This window comes from Lemur catta, chromosome 1 (assembly GCF_020740605.2).
Source record: "Lemur catta isolate mLemCat1 chromosome 1, mLemCat1.pri, whole genome shotgun sequence".
Taxonomy (NCBI): Eukaryota; Metazoa; Chordata; class Mammalia; order Primates; family Lemuridae; genus Lemur; species Lemur catta.
Genome location: NC_059128.1, coordinates 135,312,319 through 135,327,354, shown reverse-complemented (window position 1 = coordinate 135,327,354; position 15,036 = coordinate 135,312,319). Strand labels below are relative to the sequence as shown.

The 15,036-nt window shown below is 43.6% G+C and overlaps 1 protein-coding gene across 3 annotated transcripts in view; it reads left to right on the top strand.

Moving 5' to 3' along the window:
• The first annotated feature begins 12,408 nt into the window (after positions 1–12,408).
• PRTFDC1 (phosphoribosyl transferase domain containing 1) overlaps positions 12,409–15,036 on the top strand; it is a 91,319-nt gene continuing 88,691 nt past the window's right edge. For 2 of the 3 annotated variants that reach the window (XM_045535059.1, XM_045535069.1), the window contains exon 1: positions 12,420–12,520. In XM_045535059.1, coding sequence (XP_045391015.1) covers positions 12,473–12,520 — 48 coding nt within the window. In that variant the 5' untranslated portion in view covers positions 12,420–12,472. Of the gene's footprint in view, positions 12,521–15,036 lie in introns of all 3 variants that reach the window. The other variant, XM_045535050.1, reaches the window with a different exon arrangement.

Below are 15,036 nucleotides of genomic sequence, written 5' to 3'. Positions count from 1 at the left end.
TTCCTTCATCATCTTGCTACAGTGCCTGAAATTCCACCATACGTCTTATCAGTTACTACTGAATTGGCTCATCCAAATATGATGAAGGTGGAAGGTTCCAGGACATAAGGAAGTATGGGCAGTGTAAGGGCTGAGAGAAGCCGTGAGTGTGCAGTGATACTGAGCAAGGCGGGTCTAGGGGTGGCACGACAGTGAGTTAGGCGAGGAAGGATGTAATGGAAGATGTCACCTCCTTGATGTGCGAGGGGGTGTCTGCCCCTGGGAGAAGGAGCTTGGTTGAAGACATTGAAGCTTTCCTCCTTCCTAAGTTTACCTTCAAATTTGTGCCTTCTCAGACCTCACGGGCAGGAGCACCTCAGAACTGCTAGGCTTACACTTTGTTTTCCTTGTGCGTCAGCCCTGGAAAAGGATTGGCATCAGAGACGAAGGAAAAGAAAAACAGAGAGCGTTCTCCCTGCCAGGCCTGGGAAAACTCTGCTCCCTATAGCAGAATCAAAGAAGTCAGAAGGAATGATAGCCCAAGATCGTACTTGCAGACAGGTTTTGAAAAATCTACCAGGTAACATTTTCCAACAATATTTTGCATTCTTTGTCACATTCCGGTGATGATGTAGCTGATGACAAGAACTACCAAGCCTGGTCTATGGGAATCTGTTGAAATATTTAAACAAAAAAGTATTGCTTTACTACATTTCCTCGTATTTTTAAGCTATGGCTAATTTCTTTCAGTCATGGGCGTGTTGAGCCATAATTATTTGTCCAGTCTATCTATACATATGAAATATACATATATACCATATACACACACACACATGCGGGCACACAGGTGTCACTCCTATCCATGTAAGGTCATAAAGGATAAAAAGGAGGGTCGGGATCAGGATGAGACTGCTGAAAAGTCTCTTGTAAAATTCGTTCAAAGACCTAAATATAGAATTAAGAAGAGAGTAATGCAATGAGAACAATAAGGCAAGAAAGAAGAAAGAAAGAAAGAAAGAAAGAAAGAAAGAAAGAAAGAAAGAAAGAAAGAAAGAAAGAAAGAAAGAAAGAAAGAAAGAAAGAAAGAAAGGAAGGGAAGGAAGGAAGGAAGGAAGGAAGGAAGGAAGGAAGGAAGGAAGGAAGGAAGGAAGAAAGAAAGAAAGAAAGAAAGAGAAAGAGAGACCCTAAAATTCATAATCTTTCCTGCCCTACCTCCGTGGTGAGCGTTCAGCTCATTTGGAGGGACATTCTCATTTCTAAGCGCCAAAGCCTTTCATCATTTCTGGGCATAGCATCCATTAAAGGCAGACCAGGTGGTACCAGCTGCACACAATGAAAGAAATCACACGGTTTCATTATGTAGAGTAATGACAGAAGAATGGGCAGTCCAGACCAGCTGGATCTGTCTCCGCCACTCTTTAGTGCACACACACACACACACACACACACACACACACACCCCTCCCAGAAAAAGAAAACTCAGAAGCTCTGAATTTGTGGAGGCAGAAATTGAACCTAGTACCCATAGAATCTGGAACCTTCCTTGCCTGTTATAATGAGCAAAGCAGTGGGTCTTGCTCCTAATTGACAGTAAATCTGCTTACTAAATTAGGTAAAAATAAACTAAATTACTATGACTTTTCAAAGCCATGTTTATGTTTCTCTATTCTAAGAAGCATGAAAGAAAGAAAGAAAACCCTCCCACAAGCTTTTCTCACATTATTCCCATATCCAAGAGAGCTACAGACCTATTTTCTATGGGTCTATCAGTTATGGGCCCAACATTTTCCTGCATCTCCTAAAGACAGAGTAGAAAACAGCTGAGGCCAGTATAAGAGCGGCTCCTCTCGGACAGTGGTTCTTAACTAGGGATGATTTTGCGCTCTCCCCCAACCCGCCCACCAGGGACCTTTGGCACTTTCTGAAGGCATTTTTAATGATCACAACTGGAGGTGCTCCCAGCTTCGAAAGGGGAAAAGAAGCCAAGCATGTTGCTAAACAGCCTGCAATACACAAGGCAGCCCCACAACAAAGAATTACACAGCTCCAAGTGTCAATATTGCAGATTGCAAGAAACCCTGGTCTAAAACCAGGTGAAATGCATGAGAGTTTACCTGGGCACCCTCATTGACAAAATCTTCTAAGCCTCCAAAGCTACAGGACGGCAGCATGGCAGAGCCACCTACGGCTTCTGACAACACACAGGGACGACTTTCCTGCCTTCTCCACCCACCTTCACGGAACGTGCCATGTGGGATGGAGAAGGTTTTCTGAGATCATTATTTCCACGTCTCCTTTATTTTTCTCTAGGAAAAAGCAAATTAGCTTTTGGGAATTTCTGGTTGTCTGTCATGTTACATCATCTTTCATGGTTTTCTTTTAATGTCAGAGTTTTCCTTTTTATTTTTCTTTTATAAGCAGTAAAAGAAAGTGTGGAAGGAAATTTGGGAAAAACTTTTTTTAAAAAGGTCTAATGTCTCTAAGAATAAGAACAATCATTGGAAACCCATGTTTCAGGTTTTCCAAACCAACTCCAAGAGTTTTCTGAATAACTACCGAGATGACAACTTCAGTAACCATTTTCAGCCTCTACTGTTTTTAAAAGTCTGCTGCTTTTAAAAATTCAATCCAGTTGATGAGACAAGTGGACTGAACCCAAGAAGAATGCCTAAAGGAAGAACTCAGAAACACAGACTAGTTTTAAGACTTATGTTGAAAGGTATGCAGGAAGGTCACAGGTAACACCACACATACAAAAATCAGAATATAAAACATAATATGACTTGACTATCAAGGTGAAAGGCAGTCAGTGCAAAGTCCAGGTACGACGTTTACACTTTTTAAGGCAGTCTGCCCATAGCACTCAAGCTTTGGCAAAATCCCCAGCCTCACAGAGAGGCCTGAGTCACCCATCTCATTCCTTTATTCTCTGTAAAAGGTGACCTGGGTGTGTCTGCTCTCTGACTCAGTGTGTTGAACATTCTGAGGAACCTGAGACTGGAAAGCCAATGACATCCATCTTGGAGTTAGAAATAAATTGTATTATTTCTTGGTTCGGCATTGGGCCTTACCAAGCAAACTAGATTTTTCTGCTCTCCTAGTCCTTTGAACGGCCTTAGTTTTAAAGCGTGTTGAAAAGTTCTCACCTGTGTGTGTGACGCTCAGGGTTGTTTGCTTTTTGTGGGTTTGGTATGAACCAAAGAGAATCTGAAGTTTCTTTCTCAAGCCAAGAGACAAAGTCAGGTAATGACAGTGTTGGCCTGAGCTTCAGGTTCAGAAGGATCATGATAGTTTAGCTGAGCTGAGAAAGAATTGAGAATGTAAGGTAAAGTGAGCACTAAAGCAAGAAAACCACTGACCACACTAACCGCAAAGCGTCTAAAATGGCTTATGGAAAGAGAAAACTGCTTCAAACCAAATACCGAATTCAATGCCTCTTTTGCATCAAGGGACAACCTTTTGATATATACAACACTTTCCCAAATCCTTTTTTATAGACATTTAGACAAATGTTAAGTGATTTTTTTATTTGATCCATTTATACTTGCTCCTTAAACTATAAATATTGAGATTAGAGTTGTATTTCTGTTTCATATAGCTTATTTGAAACATATTCATTGATTTTGAAGTTAACTTTCATTGTTGTCTTTTATATTCCAAACATTAAGAGCATTAAATCAAGCTAATTTTTTCTTCCTAGTGTACAATAAAAAATAATAAAGCGATAGTTTAAAAAAATAGGCCTGTTAATTCAGAATTCATCAGTATACTAATTAGAGTTTTTCTTTATGGGTTATTACATATTCATATTCACACATATAAACAAAACATATGATATATATAAAACAAGCTGATAACACAACAAATAAATATAATTTCATGGGAAAATGTTAGCTCGTTTCCATGAAGAAGCTTTTAAAGATTGCAGGTTTGTTTTCTTCAATTATTCAACTGATCTGTTTATTAACACAGAACTTCTAACTGACCAGGAATCCCACTTAAAATCATTCTATTTTAATACTAGATTAAATGTATCGAGCACTCCTTAGGGTACTCAGCACTCTGAACACGTTCTTTTATTTCAGCCTCGAGATAACCCTAAGAAGCAGGAACTGACATTATCTTCATTGAAAATAAAGCAAAGAAGTTAAGAAATTTGCCCAAGGTCAGGTGGTCGGTGGTGAAGTCTGGTTTTCAAGCTGAGTCTGCCAGAGTTGGGGCCACAAACCTGAGACACAGCACCATAAACTTTTCATTAGTCTGGGTATTACTTTATGGACTGCAACAATAAAACCACAGGGTTTTAAAGTAGTGTAGAGTGAAAAATTACTCACAAATTCAAACTGACTTTTCTTATGATTTCCAATTACTAAGCTTTTAACATATGTTAGCTAATATTCTTTTCCCTCTAACCTCAAAGTGTTTTCACAGTAAAATTTTATTCACTCTCAGTTAAAAATCCTGTAAGATTTACTATATTTTTCCATTGAAGAAAGATACTAATATTGTAAGCTAAATTTAAGCGATAAATATCTAGAGCCTTAAAATATTTACACCCTCTAACTTAGAAATTCCGTTTCTGGGGAATTTATCCTACAGAAATGGTTAATATGCATATAAATGTTTTATTACAAACACATTTATTTATATATTTGTAAAATCAAAATTCGGAAGTAACACAAATATATTGGGGAATGGGTAAATAAATGATGGCATTGCTATTTCAAATAATGTTTATAAACAGTTTATTAGACCATAGCAAAACACTTGGGCGAGACATTTATTTTACTTAGAGTATGAAACAGAGAAGGGAAATATAGAACTATAGGAAAAGCATTTTTTTTTTTTTTTTTTTGAGACAGAGTCTTGCTCTGTTGCCTGGGCTAGAGTGCCATGGCATCAGCCTAGCTCACAGCAACCTCAAACTCCTGGGCTCAAGCGATCCTCCTGCCTCAGCCTCCCGAGTAGCTGGGACTACAGGCATGTGCCACCATGCCCAGCTAATTTTTTTCTCTCTATATTTTTAGCTGTCTACATCATTTCTTTCTATTTTTAGTAGAGACGGGGTCTCGCTCTTGCTGAGGCTGGTCTCGAACTTCTGACCTCGAGCGATCCTCCCGCCTTGGCTTCCCAGAGTGCTAGGATTACAGGCGTGAGCCACTGCACCAGGCCTAGGGAAAGCATTTAGTCATAACTATGTAAGACAAACTTTCCAGAATCACAAAACTGGAAGAAGATACAAAACCATGTTTAAAATGCTTTTATATTTTACCTCTGTTCTTCTATACTTTCCAATTTAAAACAACTTGCATGCATTAATTTAAAACAGAAAGTACATTTACATTTCCTTTTTTTTTTTCTTTTTAAGTTCTAAACAGAATGGCTAAAACTTAGCAATTCTGACCCTCTGTGAGTCGGGCTCGACTTGCCATGAATCCTACAGGTACAGCTGAGGGAGGGAGTGTAGTTATGTGATCCCTAGTTAGAAAATACAAAAAACTCTGTTTCTTTCAAGTACAAATCATGGGATTATTAATGTGGATGCTGCAGAAGATTCCTATTGTCCTAGATGTGATAGAATCGTGAGGTCCTTGGAAAGAACCGCGAGGCCAGTATGCCACACCTTTGCGTGACCTGTGATACCACCTCCCAGCTTTGCTTCGTGATGTACTAGGATTGCAATTGCCTTTGTAAGCTACTGCACTGCCTCTGAGAGAGACAAAAAGGAATTGCCACAACAAGATGGTTTTCATCACTCTAGATACTCAGAAGGCGGATTTTGTTCGCACCTGGGAGGAGAGAAGACAAAAATGAGGATGTGGAGGGGGCTGGGGTTTGGAAATCAGTTCCTTGTCTTCTAGGTCAATGCAGAGTTTCATATCAATTTGAAGGGTGACCCAAATTGCAAAGCCAGGACTTTCTGGAGGTTGAGAAAGGCCTTCACCATGTCCATTTAAGCTCCTATTGCATATTTTTAAAAAGAAAAAAAAAATCTATGCACAGTTTGAAAACAATGTTTAAAATATTTAGTCCTTTTACTGTATCTTTAAGAGCATGTAAATCCTCTTACTTGGAGCTAACATTAAAAACATAAATTTCAATATTTCATAATAATGCAATTTTTAAAAACCTTTATAAAACACCCCCTAAAAAAGTTTCCATGGTCAAAAACGTTTGGGAAACATTTCCATTGCATTTTGCAACAGTCTTCTCTAATATTGGCAAAGCATATTGGCATATTAAAGGCTCCTAGAAGTTCTACAAAATAGAAGTCTGTTTCACTTGGCTTATCTCATTGTTTCTCAAACCTAATGAATCAAAACATCATCTTCTTCAAATATAAAGAAAAGTGGATCAAAATATTCTTTGGGGAGTGTTGCTCTAGGTAAATCAGTGTCCAGTCTCTCTTACTTTCTCAGTCTCTCCCACCCTCAAGCCACATCTTCCACCCTCTTTCCCAAGCTCCCACAACCTTAACTCTAAGACTAAACCAAGAACCTGGCAACAACTGGATCAGTTCTTGGGATGTTGCCAGGGGGTGTTACACATCGGCTCTGACCTGAAGAGAATCCATGGACAGCTAAGAGAATAAACAGCTCCATCCCCATCCCAGTTGGTCCTTAGCCTCCCTAGGACACCAGCTAAAGTTGTTGATTAAGGTGGGCCCCCTGTTTTCTATGTAGTTTTTTTTTTAAGTGGACATCTTTCCATTTGAAACGCAGCACTGGCTGAGGCACCAATTAATTTTGCATAAGCTGCTATAGCACCATGAGATGCTAATCCATTCATTCAGAACCACAGAGTATTGTTTTAGGGTCATGTATGTAACTTCTGCCTCCAGCCCTGTGGATTTATTTACTGCTTAGTCCCGAGTTCCTGCAGCTGTGTCCTTTCAATGACTGCTTTACAGTGGCCAAGAGAGTTGAGGTCGGCTGCCAGGACTCTGAGATCTGGAGGAACACATGGACACATTATTCTTTTTACTCTGAAGCTATCCAATTCCTGTTCCGGTCAGATGGGGAGATAGCGGGAGGGTATCTCTTGAGCTGCCCAGCACTTACTGCTGATGATATTATTGCAAGAGAACAGGCTTAGATCTCCCCTTAGTATATTCTTCAGTGGAAGATTAATTACTAACAAAAGTGTAATAATACAAAACATAATTCTGAGTGTAGCTCCTGGCTTTATTTGCAAGAACTACTCTGGAGCCATTATTTTCTTTACTCTAAGTCTACACATTGGCTCCAATCTGCTCCAAACAAGAGGCCAGGAAAGACAAGTTCCTATGCTAATTGAATACTAATGAGGCTTTTGCTTAAGTTGCTTTTTGTTATAATTATTTGCACCTACATTTCTTTTGTATTTATGTAAAATGGGAGAAATACCTCAAGGGTAGCAAGATTCTTACTTAGCCTGAATATTTGCAGAAAAATATCTTGCCACTTTTTCTTTTGTACTTGCAGCATTTGTAAAGTGTTTTGTTCAGCACTATGGAAAAGCAAAATATCATCATAATTATTACTGGCTCTTTGTCCACAGTGGATTTCATCCAGATTCTAGCCAGTGACTCTGTGACTAACAGTCTGAGTCACTAAGTTTCAGATGTTTATGTATTTCAACACAATTCCCAGGCTGAAAGTTTTTTTTTTAATTTTCATGTTTCAGGACTCAAAATTAAATGCCTTTCTGTATTTCCAATCTAGTGGCACTGAGTGACTGCTATGAACAACTCAGTGGACAGATTGAATCGCTCCTTTAATAACAGATTAATATTGGCAAAAGTCAAAGAATTACCAAAATGTCAAAAGATGTCTGTACTTCCAGGACAAAAGTCTCCAGACTGTCAGAGAATTCAGTCAATTATAAATATTTGTGTTTTCACCATGGTAGTGGCACAAGATAATTTCAGAATTTAAAATGCAGAGAACTGTGGTGCTGAGAAAACTGAATATCCACATGCAGAAGAATGAAACTTGACCCCTATCTCTTGCCACATATAAAAATCAACTGAAAATAAAGACTGAAGTATAAGACCTGAAACTATGAAACTACTAGAAAAAAACACAGAGGAAATGCTTCATGATATTGATCTAAGTAAGCATTTTTGCAAAAGCACAGGCAACAAAAGCAAAAATAAACAAATAGGATTACACCGAACTAAAAAGCTTCTACATAGAAAAAGAAACAATAGAGTGAAGAGACAACCTACAGAATGGGAGAAAATATTTGCAAAGTATGCATCTGACAAGGGATTAATATCCAGAATACAGAAGAAACTCAAACAATTCAATCACAAAAAATAAACAATTCAACTAAAAACGACTTGAATAGATATTTCCCAAAAGAAGACATACAAATGGCCAACAGGTATGTGAAAAAAAATGTTCAACATTACTAATCATCAGGGAAATGCAAATCAAAAGCACAATGAGATATCATCTCACCCCAGTTGGAATGGTCATTATCAAAAAGATAAAAAAGAACAAATGCTGGTGAGGATGCAGAGAAAGGGGAACTCTTACATGTTGTTGATGGGAATGTAAATTAGCACAGCCATTACGGAGAACAACATGGAGGTTCCTCCAAAATTAACAACAGAACTTCCATATGATCCAGCAATCCCATTACCAGGTATATATCCAAATGAATTAAAATTAGTACGGTAAAGAGATATCTGCACACCTATGTTTATTGCAGCACTATTCATAATAGCCAAAATATGGAATCAACCTAAGTTTCCATCAATGGATAAATGGGTTTTAAAAATATGATTTATATATACAATGGAATACTATTATTGAGCTATTAAAAAGAATGAAATCCTGTCATTTGCAACAACATGGATGAACCTGGAGAACATTATGTTAAATGAAATAAGCCAGGCACAGAAGGACAAATACCACATGATCTCACTCATATATGGAATTTACAAAGGTTGATCTCATAAAAAGAGAGAGTAGAATACTGGTTACCAGAGGCTGGAAAAGGTAGGGAGGAGGGGGAGAGGGAGACTATGGGTACTATGCCATAGTTAGGAGGAATAAGTTCTGGTACTCTATTGCACAGTAGGATGATAGAGTTAACAGTAATGTGTTGTATATTTCAAAATAGCTAGAAGAAATGATTTTGAATGTCCTCACCGCAAAGAAATGATAAATGTTTGAAATAATGGATATACCACTTATCCTGATTTGATGATTATACAATGTATATATGTATTGAAACATCACCCTATACCCTATGAATATGTGCAATCATTATGTCAATTAAAAATAAAATAGGCCAGGTGTGGTGGCTCAGATCTGTAATCCTAGCACTCTGGAAACCCAAGGCAGGAGGATTGCAGGATTGCTGGAGGTTGGAGACCAGCCTGAGCAAGAGCAAGAGCAAGACCCCATCTCTGCTAAAAATAGAAAAATTAGCCGTAGTCCCTGCTACTCGGGAAGTTGAGGCAGGAGGACCACTTGAGCCCAGGAGTTTTAGGTTGCAGTAAGCTATGATGACACCACTGGACTCTAGCCTGGGTGACAGAGCAAGACTCTGTCTCAAAAATAAATAAAATAAAATAAAACCTAAAAAATAAATTTGAGTAAACACAACTGAAACATTTAAAAAAATAAAATGCAGAGAACCTACTTCTAAAAGGTGTAAAGAGAATGATAGAAAAATGCAAGTGTATTTACTAGTATTTAACTTTGCAAAGATGCACATCTTTATTCTTACAGCTCCTTCAAAGGATATTAGAAAATGGACAATCTGAGCTAAAATATCCTTTTTTTATGGAAAATCCCATTATTTTAGTAATTTTATCATTTCTCTGTATCCATTCTCATACCAGTCCCAGATTGTCCCTAAGCTATAACTATCCTGGATTAGTCGCCTTACATCCATCTAAAAGTTAATTCCCTGTCATTTTCACATGGCGTAATTTTACAAATATTTGGTCATACATTTTCACAGCATCTCAGATTAGTAATACCTTACAGCCAAAGGATTCTCTTGTATGTTATTTCATGTTAATCTCATCATCATACGTAGTAGAGAAGAAATGTATTGCCCCCTTTATGGTGGGGAACCCACAGCGTCAAGGCCACATGTGGCCCTCCAGATCCCCAAATACGGCCCCTTGACTGAATATTACAGAACAAACCCTTTTATTGACAGGCAATTGCTCTGTGAAGTTTGGATTCAGTCAAAAGACTGCACTCAAGGATCCAGAGGGCCACATGTGGCCCCAAGGCTGCAGGTTCCCCACCCCCAGGAAAAACTGGAGTCATCCAAAGCTATTCCACTAGACATGTAACAGAAATTTGAGGTTTAGAAATAATTTTTGCCTCTAAATCCTCACAATGCAAGAATAAGAATAAAATCTGGACAGATGAGCTGTTACTCCTGCATACTGGTCTTTGTAAATACTATTTGTGATATCAAGTATTATATGGTATCACATAATACTGTCCAAAGCATTGATGTGTAATCAGACCACACAAAATATTATCAAAATATACAAAGATAACAAATAAAATGAATTAGATTTTTAAAAACCATTCACCATTCTTTGGTTTTATAGGATGCCCTCTATAGGTTCTTGAGTGTGCATTCATAAGATTTCTATTGTCTTTCAAGCAAGTTACATTTTTTTCACCCTGAACCTATTGGGTTTTATGTTTAAACTAATGGCCTTTCTAAGGGAAAAAGATTAATCTACCATTTCCCTTACATATTCCACAGTGCCAGGGCTGGGATCAAAGTTGTTGCTTTTTGACTTCTGCGTGACAACTACTTCTGTGACATATTTTGAAGTCTCTCGCCCCCAGCCTGGCCCCTGCACCCACACTGAGCCTTTTAAATGGCTACATTTTACATCAAAGAAGTAAGATCAAGTGGATCCCTGAAAGCAGGGCTCTGACACCAGCTACATCACACTCATCCAGGTGTCTCTGCACGGAGCTGGATTCGGAGTGACACGTGGATCTCCCCCTCCCACCCAAGCTGCATTGACCAGCTCCCCCAGAGTCTTATGAACTCTGAAGTTTGATCATCGCCATAATCGCAGCACTTTTCAGTTCCTGGACATTTTAGCGGCGTTGCTTGTGAACATGGTTTCTGGGCCTGGTCTTTGACATTGAAAATAGAAGACAGTCCCTTATCTTTGGGAAAAGCGGTGAGAGGCAGACAACAAAAGGGGCTCCAAACAAGGACCTCTGACAACTGCTGAGAGACGTCTCACGTGCACGAGGAAACGGGTCGCCCACTTCCGAGAGCCAGTCGGCAAGCAGGGCGCCCCCTCTCGGGGGTCCCCAGAGCCGCCACCTTCGCGCTGGCATTTAGCAGGGACACTGACAGCCAGCGGTGCTGGGCTCGGCCAGGGCGCCACGTCTGAATGACTAATATTTTTCCAACCCAGAGTGACATTAACCGATTGATAACTATTTTCCCCTCGATCCAGGCGAAATTAGCATTCCTCTCCCAGCCGCGTGCCAGAATCCGAGGATTTTTAACAAAAGAGTCTTTCGGAGAGGGCTGGGTCAACAGAACTTTGTTCAGTTCAGGGCCTCGAACTCGGACCCGGCCGTGGGAGGACTCTGGCGAGATGTCAGGGACCGGGACAATGAACACACCACGGGAAAGCAGGGTCCCGCGGCAATGGCCAAAGGGCCGGCACACTCGGTGGGGAGACGGCTGCGAGGGGGGGGTTCGACCGAACACATCCATAAAAGAAGGACTTGCAACCGGAGGAGACACATTGCTTTCACAAAGCTGCAACCTGAAAGAATTAGAACTCTGACCGTATGTTTTCACAAAATTGGTAAAGCAGAAAATCTGGGACCCCACCGCCACCCCCCGCCAGGCAGTTAACAAAAAGCCCCATCCTCAAGGCCCAGATCGTCACCAAGGCAGGTCCCCTAAAGGCAGCCAGGAGCATCCTCTAGCTCCAGGCCCGGGGGTGCTGGAGGGTTTGGAAACGCGTCCCGGGCGCTTCGCGTCTGCAGCGATAGTTCGAGAACACGCGCGGAGGGCGGGCGCTTTCACGCTTTTGCTTGGGATAATTGAGCCCATTAAAGACGGGCAGGCGGAGTGAAGAGATTGTTAGCCCGAGGCTGGGACGGCGGGCCCAGGGAGGCCGGGGACGGGGGCCTTCCCCTCCCGTGCAGGCCGCGCTGCCGCCGCCGCGGGCTGCTCCCGCTCCCGGTCCCGGGGGGCGCGGGGCGTCCGGGCTGCAGACGGCGTCCCCGGCGGGCGGCGGGCGAGGGGCCCGGGCCGCGCTCAGGGGGGCCGGGCGTGCTCCGCAGCTGCGGCCCGCGCCCCGCCGCCTCCCGGGGACGCTGGCGCCGCGCCAGGCCGCCGCTTCCCGCCGGCTGCCCGGGGGCGGGGCGGCCCCCTGCGCGGCCCCGTCCCCATCCCCGTCCCCGCGGCCCCTCCCCCACGCCCGCCGTCGCCCGCCCGGATCCTTCCCGCGCCGTCTTCCCTTCCCGCGTTCCCCGGGAGAAACATGGCCGGGAGCAGCGAGGAGGCGCCAGACTTCGGGCGAGGCGTCGTGGTAAATGCAAAACTCGCGACCGCGGGCTGAGCCGTGCGCCCCCGCTCGCGCCCCCCTTCCCGGCACCCTCCTTTCGGGTGCGGGCGGGCCGCCCCGCTTGGTTCGCCCGCCCGCCCGGGTCGCTTCCGCCCTCCGGCCCGGCCCTCCCCTCCCCCCAGCCCCGAGCTGACGAAACACCTAACACTGTCCCTTCACCCCGCGTCCCCAGCGTCCCCTCCGCCCCCCAGGCCGGGAACCCGCTCCCGCGGCGCCCGCGCCCCGCCGGGTGCCGAGCCCGCGAGCGGGCGGGTGCGGGGGGTCCCCCGCGGCTCTCGTGGCGCCCTTGTCTTTGTGCTGCCTCCCCGCGCGGGCTTTAAGTTTTCGCAGAGGACACTGAGGATTCCCGGGGCGGCTGGAAATGCAGGAGCGCAAACGCGCGCAGTTGGAGCTTGGAAGCCGTGGATACCCGGTCGGGCTGTGCCCCTGGGGCCTCTGCACGCGCTCGGGGACGACCGGCGGCTCCCGCGTGTCCCTTGCCTCAGCTGTGAACGGGAGAAAGCCCGGCCTGGGCTGTCGAGCAAATTGGGGGGCCAAGGGGGGCATGCGTGTCAAATACTTAGTAGTGGGTCCGCATGGGAGGATGTGGGGTGTTTCCCAGGTCTGCGCCCCTTTAAACCTTCTGAGGGGTCCGCCAGAGGGTCCCCATCTCTCAGTTGTCCTGGGATCAAACCCACCCCTTGCCCTTGCGGCCACCAGCTCCCAGGAGCGGTTTTCCTAGAAGGTGGTGGTTATGAGTTGTGTCAAGTTCAGTGTGAAGTGGCCGATGAGGCTGGTGGGGAACTTGCCATTAAGGTTCTGTTTTCAGAGATCAGTTTGTAGTTCACAGCGGATCTGTGTGTGAATATGAATGGCCCGAATTAGAGTAAGGGGCTGGGGGAGGGAAAACCTCACACTGGCAGGGAACTGTTCAGGGTGACACGGGTGGCTGAGTTCTACTTTAACTGCTAAAGGATGAGGAGCGGACTTATTTATTCAGGCCACACATGCTTGCTGTCCTGCTGGGTTCCAGGAGGTGTTCTAGGCTCTGAGGCTACAGCAGGGAACGAGATAAAGGCCCTGTCTTCCTGAACTTGGACTCCAGAGGAGGAACACAGGCACGCAGTTCGTAGGCAAATAGGATAATTTCAGGTGGTGACATGTGCCATTGGAGGAGAGTAACAGGATAGTCGTTGGAGGCGGGATGGGGAGCAATGCTTTTGCTCAGGGGGTCAGGACAGCCTGTCCGTGGTGACATTGAGCCGAGATCTGAAGGAAGGGTACCCAAACACGAGGCAGCCAAGGGAGGACTCCAGGGCAGGGCTGTGTAGCGAGTGCAAGGGAATCACGGCATCTGATTTATGCTTTTACAGAAATCACCCCAGTTGCCCTGGGAAGAGGGACAGACCTAGGGATGAGGTGAATGGGAGAGGGATGAAAGTGTAAAAACGGAAGTCATAAGTCCATTCTGGACAGATTAAATCCATAGTGCCTGTGGGGCCCACAGGTCAGGATGCACTGCAGGCGATTTGAAATTCTTAGTTGGAATTCAGGAGGGTGATTGGATAGATTTGGAAATCGTCAGCAAAAAGAATAATATTTAATGTTTGGGAGTGGACAAAGACGCCCAGTGAAAATGGAAACAAAATTGGAAACAACTGTCAAGGACAGAAGCCCGGAAAGCCCCAAATGTAAGAGACAAACTGTGGGGGAGACGCCAGCTAAAGGGACCAAGGAAGAACAGTGAGTGGGTGAGGGCAGGCAGGCTGGTGGGCACCTAGGGGATAGGGTCTGGGGGTGGGGGTGTCAAGGGGTCAGCAAGAATGGCAGATGCTACGGAAACAGCCAGAAGGATAAGGATGGAAAAGAGGCCATCATATTTAACAATTACAAAGCCATCAGGAGTAAGAATCTTTTCAACAACCATCCCATCGGTACAAAGGTTAAAATATAGTACGGATTGAGCACCCCTAATCCAAAACCCACAATGCTCTAGAGTCCAAAATTTTTGAACAGCAACATGCAGCTCAAAGGAAATGCTCATTGGAACATTTTGGATTTCAAATTTTTGAATTAGGGATGCTCAACCTGTAAGCATAATGCAAATATTCCAAATTCCAAAACAAACAAACAAAAAATCCCAAATCCAAAACACTTCTGGTCCCAAGTGTTTTTGAATAAGGAATACTCAACCTGTGCTACCATGTAACCCTAGGTTCTCTTAAAAAAGAATGAGGTAAATCCAGGCGCAGTAATAGCATAGGTAGGTTGTTAAAGTCTAAAAAACAAGTGAGAGAACAGTGTAAATAGCCCAATCTATTAGCGTCAACAAAGGCCATTTTGGAAACAATATGATTTTGTGAAAGATGCAGGGAAGTAGTGAAAGGGGTATAAAGAGAGTAGAAACTAGACCCACTGCCTTGGGACTTGGGCATGATAAACAGTTGCAAAGCTGCATGAGGGCCCAGAGAGGTTGGCAATAAGCTATGTATGTATAAGGG